This window comes from Paroedura picta, chromosome 2 (assembly GCF_049243985.1).
Source record: "Paroedura picta isolate Pp20150507F chromosome 2, Ppicta_v3.0, whole genome shotgun sequence".
Taxonomy (NCBI): domain Eukaryota; kingdom Metazoa; phylum Chordata; class Lepidosauria; order Squamata; family Gekkonidae; genus Paroedura; species Paroedura picta.
The window spans coordinates 160487014-160509661 of record NC_135370.1 but is presented as its reverse complement, the minus strand read 5'-3'; the positions used below and the strand labels follow the sequence as shown (position 1 = coordinate 160509661).

Sequence of the window (22648 nt, the reverse complement as noted above, 5' to 3'; positions counted from 1 at the left end):
AATTGCTTATGAAGTAGCAGCAGATGCTCCTGACCCATAGCTATAGATATCAGCGATGGTCAGGGTGACTCATTTGATTAAGGGAAGTAATTTGTAGACTGAGCCCCAGCCATGAATTTTCTAACCAGCGATATGTCAGCAGTAAATACAGCCTCTGCCTTAAATATTAATGAAAGAATGCTTGAATGATTGAAAGAAAATAAAAAGGCAGTTAATGGAGATCAATGCAAGAATGTCAGCAATAAGCGTTACAGATTTCTATCAAAGCTGTGATGGATGTGCTCAATTTTTATGCCAACCAATGTTACTCAGATGACAAAAGGACTGTTGATTCCCTGGATGCCAGACAAAACGCCGTCTTGAATGCCAACATACTGTATTTATAGTCAGTAAAATGGTAGTAATATAAGACCAGTCAATATTTACACTTCAGTTGGTGAGCAAGCTTTCAGATTAAACAGTTCTTTCTTTCTTTGAAGATTTTTTTTTTAATTCTATATCGCCCGTCCCCATTTGGGCTTGGGGTCATTCAAGTGAAAGGAAAGTTTTGTGTGGGATAACATGTAATCAAGCTCTTTCATCGTGCAGAGGAGAAGATGGAATAGTTCTCTGTGCCTGGTTTCCATGCAGTCCCACAGACAAGGTCTGTGCCTGCATGGGACAAACAGAAGATGGTGCCCAAGCCTCATTTCCTCAAGGGAACTTGGGCTGTTTTTGGGGGGAGGGGGAGAATGTCTTGCAGGCATTGGTAGGAAAACTAATTAGTTTCCTTTGATCATTGCCTTATCATTCTAGCATTTATGAACTAGATAGAGAATAAAGAATGTGTATAAAGACTTATCCTACATTGTCTACACAGAGATAAAGTGTGGGTCCCATGTACAGATTCTTCAACTAACCATCGATACAAGTACTTTAGAAATGGCAATTAGTCCAGTGCTGTTAAAATTATTTTGCATGGGTTTCATTTGCTGTATAACAGATTTAATGATATTTCATCTTGGAGTTGGTTAATTTTATCTGATTGAGAAAGTTGTCAGAATGCATAAAGTCACACAGGTAATTAGAACAAAGCTGTAAGGTGTAAAGGTGCCTTGTTGCATATTATTCAAGCAAAAAAGTACCTGAGAGCATAATTTTATGTTGGGGGATGGTGGTTGTTAGTCTTGTTTCTCTTTGGCTTTATCCAAAACAGAAATCTAGGATATGATACAAATTCCAGTGTAATAGTTGGACAGTCCCCCATCTTTTTTTTGGGGGGGGGTGCAGGCTTCTCCTCCTTTCCACGATATTAAAACATGACTTCAGTTCCATTGATCATTCTCACGGTTCTTATACTCCCTAAATTCTACCTCACACAAGTAGATAACATAACTGAGCACAGTTTGCTATTGAGCAGGGAAATCGGTACTTAGCTTGCCCACTTCCTATTCACTCTGTTGTATTCTTGCTTGGCTGCTATTCAAGGAATATGAATCTGTGTAAATGTCAGCAGCATTCCAGTGAGCAGAGGACGGTCAAAAACCCGTCAGATGAAAGAAATCCCCATTTATCCAGATATATGTACACACACATTTTTCAGGATGTCTCGCAGATCTGCTACTAAACAACAACATGATGGGTTAAAGGAGAAGTGTTTTTTGTATACCTCTTTGTTCTAGTTTTCACATTTCAGCGGCACCACTATAGAAGAGCTAAATGGAAAAGCTTGACTAAACAGCATGGATTTAATCCATATTTTCATTAGGAAGCACCAATTTGAGGCAATCAGGGGCCTAGAAATTGTAGTTAGATCTCTTATGTGGAAAATGTGGGCTATGTTAAGTATGGGATTTGCTTAGCTTAATGGCTCTTTCCAGGAAGCACTTAGAAACCTTTGAGAATTTTTGCATTGTTACCCTTCCACCATTTGGCCATGTGTTCAAACACACACAGTTGTTTAACTTGCCATTTTGGCCCAGAGGCCTGTTCATTGCAGGGCATGTTTAAAAAATAGTTTGCACAGCTAGGGAGAACTTTAGTTTCATAGAACCTTCTGGGGGAAATCTTTGCGTATTCTGCATTTAGAATCATAGAATCATAGAGGTGGAAGGGGCCACACAGGCCATCTTGTCCAACCCCCTGCTCAATGCAGGATCAGCCCAAACGCAGGATCAGCTTCCTCAGTTACAGCTTCCTGACAAGAGTCCATGGAAGTGAGTGGAAGTCCAGGCAGGCATAAACTGCAATCAGCTTGGGTTAAGAATGAGGCTTGCAGGTTGTGGAAAACTGTTCTAGGCTTGAACAAAAACCCTCTCATTTTGATTTCCTCAGTTCATAAAGGTTCTACCAAAGCGGTTGCGAGACAGACTATGAAAGCGTGCCACTCTGGTGCACACTGCTGTATGTTTGTAGCTCTTCTTACCCATGGCTGGGTCTGTTTTCTCTGGCATAGTGAGCCGTGGGGCAGGCAGCCGTATAGAAGGCCTAGGTCTATCCCCTAGCTCAGGGATAGTCAACCTGTGGTCTTCCAGATGTCCATGGACTACAATTTCCATGAGCCCCTGCCAGCTCATGGGAATTGTGGTCCATGGACATCTGGAGGACCACAGGTTGACTACCCCTGGCCTAGCTAGTTCATGAGTGTTCATCTGCCTGTGGCAAATGTTCCCCATGCTGGCCATTCCATATTTTGCAATATTTGCATAGCATCGGGCAAGGCTTTTGGAGGGGAGGCAGTGAGACTTGCAGTATTAGTGTAATGGGTTTATTCATCCCTGTACATGGAACCGTCCTTGAAGCTTTGTAATACTCAAATTAATAGATGGCTAAGGGCAGGGAGGGAAATGGGGTGGTGTTTTATAAATCAGCATCGTATTTCTGGGTCTTTTCCTTCCTTCCCCTTCGGCTGTTACAAGCCCGCATATTCTCCTGCATTTAAGTATCATTAGCGTACATAACAGTTCCCGCACATTCTGAAGACTTGGCTAATTCAGTGTTTTGCCGAGGATCATTGGAAGAATGAGTAAAGTTTGAAATATCTGGCTGCGTCGTACACGTCTCTTGTTTTGCACCTTGTCATATAATCTTTTTGAAGTCCCAGTGGAAAGCGGTATGAAAATGCTGGTGTTGAGAGGAAACTTGTGTACAAAAGCATGGCTGTTGCCCAAAGTTCAGGTTGCACACAGAGCTTTTGTTAGATCAGAGATCGGGGTCTAGAGACGCCTGGCGGGAAGCCCAGGTGCCGCAGAGTTTTGCCAGTTTCTTTGGACATTCTAAAGTTGTGAAAAGTGGTGGGAACTCACAAGAAAACTGATGCTTGTTGTACGGTAGATGTAGGTCCTGACTTGTTACAGCTTGTGTTTCCTTATGCAGACTTGCCTTTCCCCCATGTAATTTCCTACTTTTGCAACTGCTGGTTTTGGAAAATATCAAATTCAGATGCCATTAGGAATTTGGGGAGAGTCCCATGTATTGCGTTTGCACAAGCACGTGCAGCATTCTGTTCTGAGTGTTACACATGGTTTGGGAGGTATTAATATTTCCTCAATACTTAATATTAAATAATATTTAAAGTGTTCTTAAGAACATTCTTAAGAAGCAAATGGGGAAAACTGGTCTGGGTTAAGGGTAAGAGAAATGGGATCCTGTATGATGTTCTTCTTCAAAAAGTTAAGGAATTAAAAGGGTGGTAGCTTTAAAACATGTAGTCAAAGCTAGAGAAATGGTTGAGGCTAGGCATTGGTGCTCTCGTAAATTGAAGCTGGTATTACATGTTCTAAGGCAGAGGTAGTCAAACTGCGGCCCTCCAGATGTCCATGGACTACAATTCCCACGAGCCCCCTGCCAGCGTTCGCTGGCAGGGGGCTCCTGGGAATTGTAGTCCATGGACATCTGGAGGGCCGCAGTTTGACTACCCCTGCTCTAAGGGGTGGCCCTGCACAGGACTCTGTGTTCCAAATTCTGTGGCTGGTGTGTTTTAGGTGACTCGGCACATCGGAATTATCCAGCTTTGGGATATATTAAGCGAACTTTGAAACAAGGTTGTTGGATTTGGAGCCAAAAGCAGTCTTGCTGTTAAGCAAAGCAAAAAAATTATCTCATCTAGGGGCAGTTCAGTTGTGCAGGTGGCAAGCCACACCCTAGTGGAGAAATGACAAACTTCCAGAATGGTTGCAATTATATTTGTGATATCATTTCAGAGAATAGGTTAAAAATACTGCTGCAGGAAAAAGGGCACTACTGCCTGTCCAGAAACCATATCCCCGTGATATTTTTATATAGATTCAGATCTGAAGCAACAGGATGAAGTTGGAGTTCTGATATTTTTCTATTTTGACCTTGTCAATTGCTTGTATTTCCCTCCTGAGGGAAATTAACAAGTTATAACTTTACACTCCTTTGATTACCAGCAGCCACAATCACAATGTCTGGAAGTATTAACCGCAGTGATGCAACGCTGTGAATTCCTTTGGTCACAGAAGCATTTCCCCTCCGCCGCCCCATTGCCAGATGACTTACAGCTCCCCCTAATATGGTGGCTGGCCGTTTAAGCATGCCTGTAATGTGTTCACGCTAATTATTAACAATCCTGGAGTGACTGGTGGTGGGATAGATGGACTCTGGCCTGATCCAGCAAGGTAATTAAGATGATCTTGACAGTGGTATTGTATTTCTTCAGCTGTGCTGCAAATGTGGTTTCTGTGCCACACACCAGTTAGTTGAATTAGATGGCTTTTACCTTCATGTTCAAGTACTTTGACCCTAGTAGCAGTAGTACTAATTAAAGGTGTAGATGTCCATGTGCCAAAGAAGGGGCAAAGTCCATAACGAAGCGACTAGTTTGGAAGTTCAAAAGTTCTGTATCTGGGAAGTTTAATTTGTTATTTAGCCTTTTCCGACTCATTTTTAAAGCCGATAAAAGGGGATTTCGAGCTCTGTGCCCCGTCAGCGCAGAAGGGCTCTTAAAGTTAACTCTCTTTTGATGCAAGCTGTGGCAACTGATGGAGCAGCCTCACATATTTTGAACTTAGGTTAAGGATTGCCTCTGTATTGTATTCACAGGCCAAGTTCTCATAGGTCATTTTTGGGAACCACAGTGAGGAATTAAGCTGAAGCTTGAAATGCAGCAAAGAGAAAAATACTGCTCTTATTACCACGCAACAGTGATGTGGGTTTCCTAGAAAAAAATATGAATTAGAAAAATTCCCAGTGACCCCAGTAAGCCAACCCAGAGAGCGTTAAGATCTACCAGTCAGAACTTGATTGGGGTTTCTGGGCTCAATGATGTGACCTTGGCCTCAACCAGGGCCTTTTTAGCCTGGCAGAACACTCAACCTGATAAGATCAGGGCCCTGTGGGACTTTAATGATGTCCCACGCATAGTATGTGTTGGCCTCAGGTGGGATGCAGCTGAGAGCTTGGCCATCTGGGTGGTGTACTGTGCACCCAATGTACCATCAGATGCCCTACTAGGCCTGCTGGAAGCAGCAGTAGCCTGAACATTGCTGTTCCCCAGATGCCTGATCCTGGGGGACTTTAATGTCCAAATGAGCTGGACCTGGTATCAGCTATGGCTACCTGGAGCTCTCACAATTTGTCACTGGCCCCACTCATCAGGCAGACTACATTCTAAACCTTGTCTTCAGTACAGGGCTGGAAGTAAAGCTGACAGTGGTGAATGCCATTCCATGGTCAGACCACTTTGCCCTGAAGGCCTGGCTGCAAATGCCACCCGCCACCCCGGTTCGGGCCGAGCACATTCTGGCTCACACGAGAAGATTGTTTATTATTAATTAATTAATTGACATATCCTGCCACCCTTTGCAAGCCGTCTCATGGCGGGTTAACATAATAAGCCCACATAATATACAATCCCATTAAAAACCCATTAAAACCGTCTTACATAAAGTTGGATTCCTGAACTCTCTGCGGGACAAAATGCCTCCCAGCACTTCCTTAGATGAGCTAGTCAGTGACTGGCATGACCGAATGTGGACCCTCAAGATGCCCTCTCTGCCCCTGTCCAAAATGAACTCCGTGGTACACAAAGGAGCTCCGTGAGATGAAACAGGGACTGAGACAGCTAGAAAAAGTTTGAAGGAAAACTCACATACATACCCTTTTCCACAAATGAATAAAGCACACTTCTAGTCTCACGATACCTGGAGGTAATTGGAAAACATCATACTTCAAACCAAACTATAGTTTGTGGATTAACGGATCTGCATACTTATGCTGTGGATAAGATTTCACTACAAACTTGAAGAAAGTCCCAGGTTTGTGGAGAAGTCTGAAATAAAAAATAAACAGGAGGATTTCTGTGGGCACCGGAAAAAATCGCACCCAGAGAATCGCTCCTTCAGATGCTCAGGTCTTAACGATTTTATTGTTTTTAAATTAAGTGGGACTTTAAGTAAACTACCCCAAAGGGATTGTAGTTTATAGTTCTTGCAGCAGTAAAAAGATTTTCTGGGCATGGGAAAAATTGGCACAGAAAGAAGAACTAGAACATATCGAGCTCAAGCTCTTCCTTGCCTTGGACGATCCTGCAATATGGGAAGGAGGCTGTACCAGATCCATGACCTTGCCTGCACAGCCTGCAGGAAACCGCCTCCATTTTTGGACTCTGGAATGGGTTGCACCACCCGGAATGAACCCTGGGTCCCTTCTCCTGAGAGCTCTGTCCACCGGCCAACTTAAGCAGGCGAGGTGGACAAGCCCACTTAGGACTGGCAGAGCAACAGAAATAAGGGTTGGAGGTATAACGTCCTCACCTTAAACCAGCTGGGCTTGCCAGGAACTTCAGACTCGCATAATCCCCCCCCCCCAAAGATATTGTGGGAAGCCTCAGTGCCATCTGCTGCTCCATCCCAGGTTGTGAAGATGCAGGGCTGTTGGAAGAGGTGGGAGGACGCCCCAATGATTGCCAGCCAGGAACAGAACAGGAAAATGGCACGAGACCCAACAGCTTAGGGCCAGCTGGAGGCTGGGGCTCTGGCTCCCATTCAGCATGCATGACAGAAGGTGTAGTCAACATTCCCTTCTTTCAATCTTGGGAGTGGTCAGAGGTCCTGAAGGTCCTGGAAACCAAAGGAACTCAGGCTGCATACCTTGGTTTTGGTGAGCCAGTTTGGGTTATGGAAGGTGTGGAAGAGATTAGGGTGGGTATATTGTATTCCTTGTAATGTTTATACCAGCTGTCCCCAATCCCCGGTCCGGAAACCGGTACCAGGCCGTGGATCCTCCTCGTCCTTCTCCCTGGCTGCTGCCTCAGGGACTGCTCTGCCACCGGCTCACCTTTAGTGCTTTCTGGTGGCCGCCATGGCTGGGGCACCCCCTTTGCGTGGCACTGCGCAGCTGCTGCTGGCAGCGCCCCCCAGTGAATGACTGGAAGTCAGAGGCACCAGCGGGAAAGTAAGCAGAGCTGGGGCTCAGGAGGCAGTGGCAATGTCCGTCAGCAAAAGACTTGAATTAGAAATATTATATATGTATGTATTTGACTTTTATACCACCGCTCCCAGGAACTGGCTCACAGCGGTTCATAAAAGAAGAAATCAATGTACAACATCTAAAACATATCATAAATCAATCCTCAATAGTCTTAAAACAATCCCCAACATCATAAAATAGGCAGTATAGTCTATTTATAGGCAGTATAGTCTATTTACTAATAAACTCACTACTCATGCATTGGACCATTGGGGCTGGTGCCGATGGTATACTGACTGGCAGTTTCTGATAAGATGACATAGGGTCCTTAATGCCATCTAATACTGTACACAGGACCCCCAAAAAAGGGGGAGGGGGGATCAGATCACACACCCTGGGAACCAAGCATGGTTATAAATAATGAAGGGGAGGGCTCATAATTGTGAAGACAAAGTTGAAAACCATAAAACAATTAGGCTACAGGTAGCACTTTTGTGAATGAAAAATTTATTGGTTAAAAGCTCACTGATCCCTCTGCTTGAAAACTATTTTTTAAAAAACCCTTAGCACATATAATATCCTCCTTTTCCTTTGTTAGACCAGAACCGCACTGTCTTCCATTCCCATATAATATCACCAATGTCACGGGGTCATTTTAATAAATGGAACCTGTCTGAATAGCTTTAGGTATATTAGGTTTTTCTCCATACAAGCAAGGTATCCTGCAAAAAGAAATGACTCATCACAGTAGGGAATGTCTGTAATGTCAGGGTCATGTGCTCAAAGTTGCATGGTATATTCAGAATTAACTCGCAGTTTCACTTGCCCAACCCAGTTAGCCTTCCCTGTTGTCATACATCTGTTTTGACTCTCTAAGCACTGCAGATAAGAAACTGCCTTTGTTACTGTATGCACAAGATCCTACATGTTATTAGAATGTGGCAAAGTATTTGGTAAGCTCGAGTATTGCAGCTGTGTCTCCCAGCCTCATGGATCTTTACTGTTGGTAGTGTAGGTGTCTAAAGTACTGCTTTATATCATACTAGTATCAAAGCCCATTTTAAAAATGGGCTTTGAAAGGGGCGGCTAGCAGGAGGGCGTGATAGGGTGGCCGCAGCTTCCTTTGGCCTGCAAAGCAGGCTACAGGGAGTGAAAAGCCCCCCCCCTGCTGGCAGCGACAGGGCTTTGTGGCCCGCAGGGAGGCTGGAAACCCCTCCCCCCGCCCCCTCCCAGCAGGAATGTACCTGTAGGCCGCACAGCACTGTCGCTGCCTGTCTCCTTGTGGGCAACAATGGAGGCTGCAGCCACAAGGCTTCTGGGTGAGAGCTGGAGGGGGAGGGCCAGTCAGGGTGGACCTGGACGGACAGGGCCCTAGACAGTCTCCTCCCAGGAGGCTGTTTCCCAAATATATAAGGGAGCGAAATAGTGTTAAGGATATATATGTGTGCAAAATCAGCTTGAAACAGTAGGTTGGGTCTTACCTACTTTCCTGGTCAATCTTTCCTGTTTCCCATATTCACTGTAAACACTATCTCTCTGCTTACACCCCCCAAAGAGTCTTACACTCTAGCAATTCCAACTTCCTGGTGATCCCTGGCCCCAGGGAAGCTCACTTGACCTCAACCAGGGCCAGAGCTTTTTCCATCCTGGCCCCCACCTGGTGGAACGAGTTCCCAGAGGAGATCAGGGCCCTGATGGAACTTGAACAGTTCCGCAGGGCCTGCAAAAGGGAGCTCCTCCACCAGGCATTTGGTTGAGATCAACCTGAACCACCACTTCCCACGGACCCTTCCCCTCAGCCTCCCTCCTATGGCACCCACCATAATTCTGCCCAACCCACTGGGCTATCAGTAGAAGTTACTTTAATGTTTAATTTTTCTACTATTCTATGTTGCTTGTTGTTTCACTTCATTCATTATTGTTAAATTAAGTTATCTGTATTGTTTCTGTTCTGTTTTATATGAATCACCCTGAGGCTTCGGGGAAGGCGGCATACAAATATAATAAATAAATAACTAAATAAATATGGCATTTGTCTACACAGGTACTATGATCTCTGGCATAGCCTTTTTGTGGGTCACAAGAAGGCCCTTCTTCCTAATTTTTTTTTTTAAACTTAGCACATATAATATCCTCCTTTTCCTTTGTTAGACCATGGGCAGAGCTTTCAGACTGCATGTTTGCTGCCTTACCACTCTGCACCACAAGAGGCTCTTAAGAGGCTCACAAGAGGCTTTCGACTTATGACAAACCTATAAACTAATGATCTCCAAAACATCCTATTGTTAACTGCCATACCCAGGTCTTGCAAACTTGCGATCAAGTAAATTAGTTCATTGTACATTTTGGTTTTTATTGTACTTGGCTTAACAGTGGATCTGTTACCAAAAGGTTCAGGGGTGAATAATGAATGTTCTTACAAAAAAAGACGGACCCATTGTGTACCTGCAGCATTAACAAAACCAAGCATGCTAGGAAAATAATGATGGTGTCTTTTGTCTAGAAATGAAGGCGAAGAACCTACTTGAACGATGTCTGGAGTTTTATAATGGATTATGGGACTGTGTGCTGACGAGCCAGCAAGTGGAATGCCCGAGTGACTGAAGAAAATGGGTGCTAATGCTTCGAACTACCCTCATTCGTGTTCCCCAAGAGTAGGGGGAAATTCTCAGGCACAGCAGACATTCATAGGTAAGTTTTTCAATTCCCTGTTGTCTATCCGTTTTAGATTAGGCTGTTCAGGTCGTAGGTTGTCTTACAAAGTTTGTGACAGAACACAAGGAACTCAGTAGATGCAAGATGAGGGCAAACTTAACTACAGTTTTGACAGTCTGGTAAGGTCATGCAGTTTCTAGCTGATGGCAGTTCATATTGTTAAAACCATTGTGGCCTTATCAGTGCTCAGATATATTTTCTGTTTTCTCCCCCTTTTAAAGAAGTTTTACAGGAATTATACAGTTGAGTGTAATAGAGAGATGATAGACTTTGTAAGCCGTGGCTCAGATTCCCATTCAGTCATGGTGCTCACTGGAGGCCTTGAGACAGTGAATTGCATCATCTGTTTCATAGGTGTGGAGACGTGATAGAAACGTCTGAAATGGCTAATAGTTTGGAAGTAGGGATGAGCAATTTGACTCGGGTAAGACTAAAAGAATCTGAATCAGTGCTTATTCAGGTCCTTTTTGGACTTATTGGATCCAAATCACAAAATCAGCATTAACAAGAACCCTTCCAAACTTCTGATCTTGACCATCAGCTGTTTGTCAGAATCTATAAATGCCTCCTGAGCAGGGATTCCCATGCTGCAAATAGCGTACTCCCTCCCACTCAAGTCCCTCCCACTCCCACCTAGATCCAGAGGCTCGATCTCCGCTGCCTGGGAAGGGTCTGGGAGGGAGCCACCCTCCCCAACCCTGTAAGAGCCAGCTGCCAGCTGAGCTTGGGGGACACAGAGTGGGCATGTCCACCCTGCACCTGCCCACTGTGACTCTTCTGGAGCCAGCTGCTAGCTTGGATTGAGAAGGGAAGGCACACCTGCCTTCCCTTATCCTTCAGGAGCTGGCTGCTAGCTTGGATCAGACATGATGGCTATCCACACTGACCGATCCAGGCCACCCACAGCCCAGGAAGTCTCTCTGTCAGGCAGTTTGGACCATCGCCCCCCACGGCCCAAAATACCTGATCCTTCTCAGAGATTTTTCTCAGTGAGAAAAGCTGTTTGATGGGCTTGGAGGCATTTAAAGGGGCATCTAGGTCCCTTTAATTGTCTTGGAGCCCAAACTGATTCAACTGTACTCAAATCATCCGAATCCCTGTATCAAATCTGGGGTTCATTATACCCAAATCACCCCCCCCTAAACTGTCCCAAATTTTTCTTCAGTGCACATCCCTAGTTAGATGTGTGATCCTAAAATCTTTGATCCTGTTTCCGTATTTGAAATTGGGGGTCACTCAATGAAAGTGGTCTATGAGTTGGGACCAACAAAATAAGTTTTTCACACAAACCATCATTGTGGTGTTCGTTGCTGTAAGATGTGGTGTCATTTTGTTTTGCTTCAATGCAATCTAAGCCAGGGGTAGTCAACCTGTGGTCCTCCAGATGTCCATGGACTACAATTCCCATGAGCTCCTGCCAGTGTTTGTATACATGGGGAACAGCGGGGCATTGTGCCCCACTGCAATGGCGTGGCGGCAGCATGGGGTAGCTGCCGCTGTGCATAAAAGGTCTATGAGAAGGCAAGGGTCATAGGAAAAGACAACAATGCTAGGAAAAGTTGAAGGCAACAGGAAAAGGAGAGCCAACACAAGACTGATTGGCTGATAAAGGAAGCCAGGGCCCTCAGTTCATGAGACTTGAGCAAGGCTGTTGATGATAGTTGTGTTGGAGGTTATTAATTCCTACAGATGCCAAAAGTTGGAAGCAACCTGATGGCCCTTAACCCATGTAGCATGAGCACAGAGAGAATTAATCTTCAAAAAAGGGAGGAAGGATGACCCGGGAAACTACAGACCAGTGAGTCTGACCTCTGTTGTGGGGAAGATAATGGAGCAGATATTAAAGGGAGCGATCTGCAAACATCTGGAGGACAATTTGGTGATACAAGGAAGTCAGCATGGATTTGTCTCCAACAGGTCCTGCCAGACCAACCTGGTTTCCTTTTTTGACCAAGTAACAGGTTTGCTGGATCGTGGAAATTCGGTTGATGTCGTTTACTTGGATTTTAGTAAAGCTTTTGACAAAGTTCCCCATGATGTTCTGATGGATAAGTTGAAGGACTGCAATCTGGATTTTCAGATAGTTAGGTGGATAGGGAATTGGTTAGAGAACCGCACTCAAAGAGTTGTTGTCAATGGTGTTTCATCGAACTGGAGAGAGGTGAGTAGCGGGGTACCTCAGGGCTCGGTACTCAGCCCGGTACTTTTTAACATATTTATTAATGATCTAGATGAGGGGGTGGGGGGACTACTCATCAAGTTTGCAGATGACACCAAATTGGATTTGGCAAATACGCCGGAAGATAGAGACAGAGTTCAACGAGATCTGAACACAATGGAAAAATGGGCAAATGAGAACAAGATGCAATTTAATAAAGATAAGTGTAAAGTTCTGCATCTGGGTCAGAAAAATGAAAAGCATGCCTACTGGATAGGGGATATGCTTCTAGGTAACACTGTGTGTGAATGAGACCTTGGGGTACTTGCAATTGTAAACTAAACATGAGCAGGCAGTATGATGCAGCAGTAAAAAAGGCGAATGCCATTTTGGGCTGTATCAACAGGGGCATCACATCAAAATCACAAGATGTCATAGTCTCATTGTATATGGCACTGGCCAGACCACACCTGGAGTACTGTGTGCAGTTCTGGAGGCCTCACTTCAAGAAGGACGTAGATAAAATTGAAAGGGTACAGAGGAGAGTGACGAAGATGATCTGGGGCCAAGGGACTAAGCCCTATGAAGATAGGTTGAGGGACTTGGGAATGTTCAGCCTGGAGAAAAGGAGGTTGAGAGGGGACATGATAGCCCTCTTTAAGTATTTGAAAGGTTGTCACTTGGAGGAGGGCAGGATGCTGTTTCTGTTGGCTGCAGAGGAGAGGACACGCAGTAATGGGTTTAAACTTCAAGTACAACGATATAGGCTAGATATCAGGAAAAAAATGTTCACAGTCAGAGTAGTTCAGCAGTGGAATAGGCTGCCTAAGGAGGTGGTGAACTCCCCCTCACTGGTAGTCTTCAAGCAAAGGTTGGATGCATGCTTTTATTGGATGCTTTAGGATGCTTAGGGCTGATCCTGCGTTGAGCAGTGGGTTGGACTAGATGGCCTGTATGGCCCCTTCCAACTCTATGATTCTATGATTCTATGATTAATGCTCAACTCTTTCACCACATGAGAGTACAGATGCATGAGAGGTAGGTAAAATTAGGTCTCAAGTTACTATCAGTTCAGGAGCAGAAAGACATTTTCAAGTCCACAGCATTTTACAAGGCAGTGTCTCATGGACAAAATGACTGTACTTCTCTCTGCCGCCACAAAACAAAAGGTCAATTCAAAGCAGAAGACGTGCTTATCCAGAATCAAGGCAGCCTTTTTTCCCACCTTTTTTCACCTGTGGGACTGGAAGCTGGTAAGTGCTGGTATTCTAAAAATGAACAGTGGCATTGTAGTGCTGCGATTCTTGTAAGGTTTTGCCTCCGGCACAGACCTGAACTCAGTGGTTTATTAAAATGTCGCATTCTTTGACCATCATAATAACAAAATTGTTCTTGCTCAAGGTAAACCTTCGGTATTAACCTCCAAGTCTTGTGGAGGTTTCCTTTTGAAGCCTCGGATTTGGCTTGCCTTTTTTTTTTTTGCAGCCAGTCCTTTTCAGTTCAGTTTTCTTTTGAACAACAGAGAGCAGCTAAGGCGGGAGGCTTCGGCATACTTGGGGAAACCTCAGGAATGCAGGAAAAACAAAACTTCCCTCCGGTGACAAATGTTGTTTGCTCATGCTGGATTAAATTCACCAACAACGGGCCACCAGTGGAAACGTTTCATTTATTATTTCTGATCTGGTAGACCCTGGATTCTCTTGGAAGGGGAGGGGTGGAGCACATGAGCTCCCCAGAGGAAGGTTCCTGCATCCATTTTTCATCGCTGTCTTCTTAAGGCTCATCACCTTAGTTTCCAGTCAGCTGGAACCTGAGCTGTTCAGCCTGGCAGCAGTGGTCAACAATGAGTATTCAGTACAGTTTCTTAAGGTTGTTAAGCACAGAGAGTTGATTCTTTTGAAGAATCGTTGACGGAGAGTTTCATAGACACTGTGAATCACCAAAAAAAACAACAAATGAGTGGCCGCTAGATCAGGGGTAGTCAACCTGTGGTCCCCCAGATGTTCAGGGACTACAATTACCATGAGCCCCTGCCAGCATTTGCTGTGGTCCTCCAGATGTTTGTGGACTACAATTCCCATGAACCCCTGCCAGCGTTCTGAATATCTGGAGGACCACAGGTTGACTACCCCTGCCCTAGATCAAACTCTCCCTAGGATGCTACAATGACTAAACGGAGGCTATTACTTTTGGCTACATAATGAGAAGGCAAGGGTCATAGGAAAAGACAACAATGCTAGGAAAAGTTGAAGGGAGCAGGAAAAGGAGAGTCAACACGAGATAGATTGACTGATAAAGGAAGCCAGGGCCCTCCATTCATGAGACTTGAGCAAGGCTGTTAATGATAGTTGTGTTGGAGGTTATTAATTCCTACAGATGCCAAAAGTTGGAAGCAACCTGATGGCCCTTAACCCATGTAGCATGGGCACAGAGAGAAATACAGCGAGAGGGAGAAAACAGTTGCAGAAGAAAAGAAAAGTGTCGTTTTTAGAGGGAAAAGTGCTAACAAGAATCCTGTTCCAAATTCTAAGTGCTTGGAGAAATGCCAGACAGGAGCCGTTTAGTACTCAACAGTTGGCAAATTTCCATTGTTCTCTTCTGAGGTTTTTGGGTGGGTGGGTGCGCCAGTCAAAGAAGGTAGATGGATATAACTTTTCTTCCATGCCGGGATTCAAAGCCAATTGTAGGCGCTTTCACACATACACACACTAAATAACGCACTTTCAATCCGCTTTCCATGCATGTTGCACCCCGGTTTTACTGTGTTAAATGCGAACGGTTGCTGAAGCGAATTGAAACAGCTTTATTTAACATGTGTGAAAGCTCCCAGTGACCGTTTACACACTGGAGGTTACATGTTGAGCTCCAGGCTGGGGTTTTAGTCGTGGCAGGTTGCCCCACCTCTCCCTGCACCCACATGGCCTGGTGTACCTCGTCCGCCCCTGATTTGTGCTTCTGCACGGGAGCTGGGGCAGTGAAGTTCCCAGTGCGTAAACGGTCAGTGTTTCTCCCAAAGTCAGAGGAAGTTATATTTAGCACTTATGTCCCCAGAAAGCAAAGCTTCATTTGGCAAAGGATCCAGCTTGAATTGCTGGTTTGTGGGATCAGATACCTGTCTGTCATCCAGGGATTATGATTACACCTGATGGGATCAGCGGACAGATTCCTGGGTTCTAGGAAAGAAAAGGCATGCAAGAGTCATGCAGCATTATATCCCTTCCATCACAAAGAACAGAAGAGGAGGAGGCATCTGTTACTCCACCTTTGCCCCCGAGCAGAAGAGAAAGGGCTAGAACCAGCCAGGCAAGGAATTGTATGTTGCCATGAACTCATAAAGGTAGGGGTGGAGCACGGCTACGGATCTCACTTGACTCCATAACAGGCTGAAATAGAAGCAAGCAGCTTGCCTAATGGAGCAAGGAAAGCCGCCTCTTACGGTTGGGTGACCAGGACAGCTGAAGAGCAATCTCCGTGCTGGCTTCCCAGCTCTGCCCTGTAAAGCAAGCCCCTGTGGGGCTGGATATAAAGAGGGCCGAGGATGTTGATTCGGTGAAAACAGTGATATGCCTCTTAAAGCCCCAAAGATAAGAAATACAGCCATAGAGAACAAGGCCTTAAAGCAGCTGGGGCGATGCAGCTGGTGAGGAGCACACTTAACAGTATGCAGCACCTTGCTTTAGGCTCTCTTCAAAGTCTCTTGTCACTTAGAGAGGTGCAGATGCTCGCAATTCAAGGAGACTGAATTGGATAATGCTTGGATTAATTTCCTTCGGATCTTGTTCGGAACACAACAAAGTTGTGGGTCGTCTGCCCATCGTGGAACTTCCTCGTTTACGGAGAACAAGTTTTAAACCAGACACTGGAAGAAATAATTGCGTAGATCGGTTTTATAGCCTGGATCCCTGCTGACAACTTCATGTTAGAAATGGCTAAGAACAAAAAGATTTCTTAGCATTTGATCCCGTTTAAGCCCAGCAGCAGGTTTAATCTAGCAGGGTCTGCAGACTTAATCTGATTGTCATAAGGCAGCTTCTGCCTGCTTTTCTCCAAGCACTGCTTTGAAATAAAGGGTTCTGTTTATGTACTCGGTTCTGCAAACATTCTGAAAAAGAGTCTGCATGCTTGATTTCTATGAAAAAGACACCATGCTCAGATTAGTAACAGGGACCCAATACCTTGTGTAACTGGCCTCAAAGCTGTTTCTTACTGTGTTTTGTTTTCTGGTGATCTGAGCAAAAATAGTCTTTGCTAGTAAATTGAAATACTCTGTAGAATTGTATAGAAGTGTTTCTCTTTCCTAAGGCACCGGGGGGGGGGGGGTTGAGTTAAGAAGGTTTACAGAGGTGTAGGACGCTCACACTTCCACTAAGTTAACCAAATATGCCAAGAAGTACTGCCACTAAGTTAACCAAATATGCCAAGTCACAGAATCGTTTTAAGCCACCTAAGTTGAAACAAGTTTGAGAGAGAAATGGTGCTACTCAGGTCCATCATGATGCTAGAAATATTTCAGAATCTGAGGTGCCAGTGTGACACTTATAGGAACTAGCATGAGATATTTAGATATCAGCTCAGCACAGAATGCCACATGCATTGAAGCAGTAAAAGCTGGATGTGCATAATTGCTTGTATTGTTTCTTTTTGCTTGTGTGTTGCATTTGTGTGAATCTTAAAAAAAAAAGGTTTTGCTATATTGGCTTTCCATGGAAAACTGCTACGAATGGCATACATGGATAATCCTCAGAAACGGAAGAATGAAAAGACAAGAAAGACAAATATAGCAAAACCACAGAAGAAAATCAGTGGGTTCTTTTCCATTCAGCTGCGTATTCCAGATAGTTTCAGGCCAGATCCTTCTTTTAGAGCTGATGTCAAAAGAGAGGAAACTTAAAAAAAAAAACCTTTCATCTAAAACATTGGCTTTCAGCTTGTGGGTTGGAAGAGCAGGGTTAAGTTGACTGAAGACAAATCACATCAGTGATGTTTTTGTTAAGAAAAGCAGAAACGCACAGCATTCAGAAGGGGGGGGAGAAAAGGCTTCTCCTCAAACGCCATGTTATGGATTGGTACTAGAAGTAGTCATCTTGGGTCTGAAAACCTGAAGGCTACTGCTCAGGAATTATATTCACTTGCTTTGCCGGGCTCCTGGTTAATACAAAGGGAGAAAGAAAAAACCTATCCCAAGGCTACTATAAATTATTACAAAATAAATAAAGTAAAGGGTTCTTGTTTGTTTATTCTCATATAGGATCCAACCAGAACGGTTTCTAGATATGTCTCGTTTTCAGATGTACATTTTCCTCAATGGTTGTCCTTTGAATGTAAATATCATGAATATCCAAATTGTGAAATTCAACCTCTATTGAATAATATAGCCTTTAGCTATATATGGGGATGCTAGTAATACCAGCTACATTCAAAGGACAACCATTGTGGGAAATTTCCATTTGAAAACAGGACATATCTAGAAACCGTTCTGGTTGGATCCTATATGAGAATAAACAAACAAGAACGAAGAAACCTTTACTTAATTTTTTAAAATAATTATAGTAACATTTATAGTAGCCCTGGGCTAGGTTTTTCTTTCTCTCTTTGTATTCACTACAAACCGTCCCACTTGTCTATATTTGTTTGGGCTCCTGGTTAAGACTGGGATTACTAAATCCTGCTGGTTCTAGGTTTTCTCCTACTTTGGCTGGTTTATAGTGTTGTTCATTTACCTTATTTGTACCTGCTTCTTTCCAGTGGGGGTCCAAAGTTCTCCTCCCCACCACATTATTTTCACAACAAACCCGATGAGGTAGGTTAGGCAAACAGTGTGAGTGGCCTGAGGTTAACCAGCATGTTTCCATGGTAGAGTGGGAATTCAAGCCCGGTTCTCCCAGATCCCAGTCCATTGCTTTATCCACTAAGCCAGGGGTAGTCAACCTGTGGTCCTCCAGATGTCCAAAAGCTGGCAGGGGCTCATGGGGTCCATGGACATCTGGAGGACCACAGGTTGACTACCCCTGCACTAAGCCACAATGGCTCCTTGGAAGGCTTCGGTGTTTATAGTTTAATCCTTTGCTATGTTGTCCTTAATAAATCCAGTATCTGTTTAAGTGATGCTATCTTCTCGATATTTCAGGAACATCATCCTATTCTCATCAAGGCTATGGCTGCGAATCCAAACTGTACAGCCTTGACCATGGCCAGGAGAAACCTCAAGACAAGAAAAAGAAAAGCTCTGGCCTGGCCACCCTCAAAAAGAAGTTCATCAAGCGCCGAAAGTCCAGCCGGTCTGCTGATCATGCCAAGCAGATGCGTGAGCTCCTCTCAGGCTGGGATGTTAGAGATGTCAACGCTTTAGTGGAAGAGTATGAAGGGACGTCAGCCTTAAAAGAGCTTTCTCTACAAGCTAGTTTGGCAAGGCCAGAAGCCAGAACGTTACAAAAAGACATGGCTGAGTTATATGAGTTTAAATATTGTACAGATGTAGATCTTATATTTCAAGATACTTGCTTCCCTGTGCATCGTGCTATTTTGGCTGCAAGATGTCCCTTTTTTAAGACCCTGCTTTCTTCGTCACCAGAGTATGGGGCAGAGATCATAATGGATATCAACACCGCCGGGATAGACCTGCCCATGTTTTCGGCTTTGCTACACTACCTGTACACAGGAGAGTTTGGAATGGAGGATTCGCGATTTCAAAACGTTGACATCCTCATGCAGCTTAGCGAGGAGTTCGGAACACCCAATTCTTTAGATGTTGACATGCGAGGGCTCTTGGACTACATGTGCTACTACGACGTGGTTCTCAGTTTTTCATCTGACTCTGAACTGGTTGAGGCTTACGGTGGGAATCAAAGCTGCCTAGACGAGGAGCTCAGAGCACACAAAGCTATAATTTCATCCCGGTCCCCCTTCTTTCGACATCTGCTGCAGCGCAGAATACGGACTGGTGAAGAAATCACGGATCGAACGCTAAGGACTCCAACTAGAATTATCCTGGACGAATTGATCATACCAAAAAAATATGTGAGAGTAATTTTAAACTGTATGTATACTGACGTCGTGGACCTCTCTATTTTGCACAGTAGCCCTTCGGTGGGGAGCCTAAGTGAAGTTCAGGCTCTTGTAGCAGGGAAGCCCAACATGACAAGGGCTGAAGAAGCTATGGAACTTTACCACATAGCGCTCTTCTTGGAGTTTAACATGCTTGCCCAAGGTACGTCACAGTTCTGTTTTGTTCTGGATTTTGCAGTCCTTCAATCTGGAGTCATGAATCCCTAAATGATATAGATGATGCCCTGAAGCAGAATCTTATGTTTCTTTGGGTGAGGATATGAAAACTAGTATTTTCACTCAAACATTTTGGCAGGTGTGTGTGTGTTGCTAAGAGATTTGGGACGAGGCATCAGTCAGCTTTTGGATGTCTCCCAGCTGTCCTCTTCACTGGAGCAGTGGTGTACAAATATGTCCTTGGGGTAAAAAGATCAATGGGGGGTTTAATACATTAGAAGCAGAAAATAGACAAAGTTATATAGTTAGTAGGTATCTGATGTTGGATGGGCTTGCATTCCAGCTTGAAGATCAGCTGAGAGATTTTTGGGGTGCTAGAGCCCACCTGATTTATAGATGCACAAATGGTGTCAATCGCTTAGAGAGCCAGTTTGTTGTAGTGGTTAGAACTGCGGACTTCTAATCTGGCGAGCCAGGTTTGATTCTGCTCTCCCCCACATGTAGCCAGCTGGGTGACCTTGGGCTCGCCACAGCACTGATAAAGCTGTTCTGACCGAGCAGTGATATCAGGGCTCTCTCAGCCTCACCCACCTCACAGGGTGTCTGTTGTGGGGAGAGGAAAGGGAAGGTGACTGTAAGCTGCTTTGAGACTCCTGTTAGAGCAAAGCAGCATATAAGAACGAACCCTCCTTCTTTTACCATCTTCAGTAGAGCCAGTTTGGTGTAGTGGTTAGGAGTGCGGACTTCTAATCTGGCATGCCGGGTTCGATTCTGCACTCCCCCACATGCTGCCAGCTGGGTGACCTTGGGCTCACCACGGCACTGATAAAACTGTTCTGACCGGGCAGTGATATCAGGGCTCTCTCAGCCTCACCCACCCCACAGGGTGTCTGTTGTGGGGAGAGGAATGGGAAGGCAACTGTAAGCTGCTTTGAGACTCCTGTTAGAGCAAAGCAGCATATAAGAACGAACCCTCCTTCTTTTACCATCTTCAGTAGAGCCAGTTTGGTGTAGTGGTTAGGAGTGCGGACTTCTAATCTGGCATGCCGGGTTCGATTCTGCACTCCCCCACATGCTGCCAGCTGGGTGACCTTGGGCTCACCACGGCACTGATAAAACTGTTCTGACCGGGCAGTGATATCAGGGCTCTCTCAGCCTCACCCACCCCACAGGGTGTCTGTTGTGGGGAGAGGAATGGGAAGGCAACTGTAAGCCGCTTTGAGCCTCCTTCGGGTAGGGAAAAACGGCATATAAGAACCAACTTCTTCTTCTTCTTCTTCTTCTTCTTCTTCTTCTTCTTCTTCTTCTTCTTCTTCTTCTTCTTCTTCTTCTTCTTCTTCTTCTTCTTCTTCTTCTTCTTCTTCTTCTTCTTCTTCTTCTTCTTCTTCTTCTTCTTCTTCTTCTTCTTCTTCTTCTTCTTCTTCTTCTTCTTCTTCTTCTTCTTCTTCTTCTTCTTCTTCTTCTTCTTCTTCTTCTTCTTCTTCTTCTTCTTCTTCTTCTTCTTCTTCTTCTTCTTCTTCTTCTTCTTCTTCTTCTTCTTCTTCTTCTTCTTCTTCTTCTTCTTCTTCTTCTTCTTCTTCTTCTTCTTCTTCTTCTTCTTCTTCTTCTTCTTCTTCTTCTTCTTCTTCTTCTTCTTCTTCTTCTTCTTCTTCTTCTTCTTCTTCTTCTTCTTCTTCTTCACAGCTGCAGCCCTCCTGGGAAAGGATTATCTTCTCATTCATTCATGCTTTGGTAATCTCTAGGCTGTACTTGTGTGATGTGTTACAAGTGGAGCTGCTTTACTTTAAAAGACAAAACCGTCCAGAATATTATAGCCAGGTTGCCAGTGCTCTCATTAATTAGTGCATTTATTGAGAATTCAGATATTTTCACCAGTTTCCAGTCTGTTTCAGCCGGAAGAGCTCTTCTGTGTTTTCCTGTAGCATATTGTGGAACTGGAACAACTTTGGATTTAGTTTACTTTTCTTGTACGAGCTCTCAAGCCTGAACTCCTCAGTGCAAATGGGACTGGCCTGGCAGGCGAAAAAGCCCAGGGGCTTGGCAGTCATAGTGGGCATGAGTAACTTAGCTGCTTTTTTGGGTGGGAAATGAGACTTCTTTCCTCTTGGAAAAAATATCCAGAGTAGCCCAGAAACTGCCAGATTTCATACTTAGCAACTTTGTCTCTGCATCACACTGGGCTTCACACCTGCGCAGAACTTTATTTCATTTTATTCATTTAGATTTTTAGACCACCCTTCCATGCAACTCCGGGCGGTTTACATAAAACATCATGGGGTAATTACATGGAACATCATGACAAATATAACAATCATAACATAACATATATTTCTCCTCTCCTGCTGTGCCACATGAAATCATACACAGATGGTTGGTGGACCACCAGTAGCAACTTGGGTGCTGTGTGTGTTTTTTTTTTTTTGGGGGGGGGGGGTTGATGAAAACGTGCCCTCTCCCCTCCCACTGGTGGGAAACTAAGCAAGAATCCTGGCCAGGAAATACAGGGTTATGAACACGCTAAGTAGCCTCAGGCCTCTTTCTCTCATTTTCAGTGTGGACTACTCCTAAACTATGTTGCCAGGTCTTTATGGACCTCTTTAACCCTAATATTATATTAGCAAAAGTTCTTATGGCTCTTGTTCTCTACTGATCTCTTGTTCATGATTTCTGGTTCTCTGCTGACTTTCCGTAGCAGAGCTAGCTGAAGTTGTCTTGAGGAAGCATTTGATATGCTGTAAAATTTGTTGCAGTGGCTATTCTCACTTGCCTTTCTCCCTTGTATTTGATCCTATGACTCCTTTACCCTGCTGTATATTATGACTCCCGCCCACCAAGACCTCCTCCAACAGAGGAAGACTTCCTTCAACAAAGAGTCATACTTCATAGGAGGGTGTCTTTATCCCTTAAAAAAAGGACTTAGCAGAGGAAAGTCACAGGACCCCAACCTACAATGGCTTATAAAAAGTATGTTGAGCATCTCCTCTACTGGAATGTGACCATTGTCGCAGGATTGGTCAACTGGGAAGGCAAAATTAGATGCTGTAGGTTAGGAATGGTCACAAACTTTAATCTTCATTTTTCTTGCACAGAGGGTGAATAGGGTATAGAACACTTTAGCAGAGAGGTGAATGTGGTGGCCCTGGA

At 44.5% G+C, this 22648-nt stretch overlaps 1 protein-coding gene across 1 annotated transcript in view; it reads left to right on the top strand.

Annotated features, from left to right (window-relative positions):
- Positions 1–22648, top strand: part of BTBD7 (BTB domain containing 7) — an 81355-nt gene that overhangs the window by 18401 nt on the left and 40306 nt on the right. The window contains exons 2-3 of the mRNA XM_077323542.1: positions 9914–10101; positions 18411–19490. Coding sequence (XP_077179657.1) covers positions 10020–10101; positions 18411–19490 — 1162 coding nt within the window. The 5' untranslated portion in view covers positions 9914–10019. The remainder of the gene's footprint in view (positions 1–9913; positions 10102–18410; positions 19491–22648) is intronic.